At 60.6% G+C, this 1,123-nt stretch overlaps 1 protein-coding gene across 1 annotated transcript in view; it reads right to left on the bottom strand.

Moving 5' to 3' along the window:
* Positions 1 to 984, bottom strand: part of ATP4A (ATPase H+/K+ transporting subunit alpha) — a gene marked incomplete at its 5' end in the record, with an annotated part of 16,831 nt that extends 15,847 nt beyond the window's left edge. The window contains one exon of the mRNA XM_026051652.1: positions 817 to 984. Within this exon, the coding sequence (XP_025907437.1) occupies positions 817 to 984 (168 nt within the window). The remainder of the gene's footprint in view (positions 1 to 816) is intronic.
* Positions 985 to 1,123: the final 139 nt, after the last annotated feature.

The raw sequence follows: 1,123 nt of genomic DNA, 5'->3' as shown, positions 1-1,123 counted from the left end.
CCCCTCCCCCGGAGGATGTCGATGACCTGGGGGGGGAAAGAGACCCCCTATAGCGACCCCTATAGCGACCCCTATAGAGATCCCCTATAGAAACACCTATAGAGACCCCCTGCAGAGACCCCCTATAGGGACCCCTTATAGGGACCTCTATAGGGGCCCCCCATAGAGACCCCCCCCATAGAGACCCCCCTCCATGGGGACCCCTTCTAGAGACCCCCTTATAGGCACCCCCATAGAGATGCCCCTATAGAGACCTCTATAAAACCCCCCTATAGGTCCCCAACAGGACCCCCATAGACACCCCCAATAGATCCCACTAGAGCCACCCTACAGAACCCTCTATGAAGACCCCCTATAGGACCCCCCCATAGGAAACCCTATAGATCCCCCTAAAGAGCCCCCTACAGAACCCCCTATAGATCCTGCTCTAGCGCCCCCTAGAGCTGCTCTATATGTCTCTATATGTCTCTATACGTCTCTATACGTCCCTATAGGTCCCCATACCTGCGGTCGCGGGCCAGGGCCATGGTGGTCTTGTTGTGGGGGGGTTCAGAGCCCCCTATAGGGTTCTGTATGGATCTATGCTACGGAACCCCGCCATAGGACCCCCTGTACATCCCCATACCCCCCTATAGGTGCTCTATAGGTCCCTATAGGTCCCCATACCTGGCGGTCGCGGGCCAGGGCCATGGCGGTCTCATTGTGGGGGGGTTCAGAGCCCCCTCCCCTATAGAGCCTGCTCTAGCGCCCCCTATAGGTGCCTATACCCCCCATAGGTCCCTATACATCCCTATAGGTCCCTATAGGTCCCCATACCTGGCGGTCGCGGGCCAGCGCCATGGCGGTCTCGTTGTGGCCGTTCCGGAGGCCGCAGTCGGCTCCGCTCCGGAGCAGCAGCCGGAGCAGCGGGAGCAGCCCCCGGGCAGCGGCCGCGTGGAGAGGGGTGCAGCCGGCCGAGCACTGCGCGTTCACCCGCGCCCCGGCCTGGAATGAGCCCAAACAGACCCAAAAACGCCAGGAATGAGCCCGGAACGGCGCCTGGAGCCAGGCGGTACCAAACATGGTGGGAATGGACCCAAAAACATCGGGAATAACCCCAAAAACGGCCACATGCAGCAGGGTG

The sequence above is a fragment of the Nothoprocta perdicaria genome, unplaced genomic scaffold (genome assembly GCF_003342845.1).
Source record: "Nothoprocta perdicaria isolate Ctin4 unplaced genomic scaffold, notPer1 scaffold_782, whole genome shotgun sequence".
In the NCBI taxonomy this organism is placed as follows: domain Eukaryota; kingdom Metazoa; phylum Chordata; class Aves; order Tinamiformes; family Tinamidae; genus Nothoprocta; species Nothoprocta perdicaria.
Note: the sequence above shows the minus strand (reverse complement) of the source record. Positions and strands in the feature narration are given on the sequence as shown.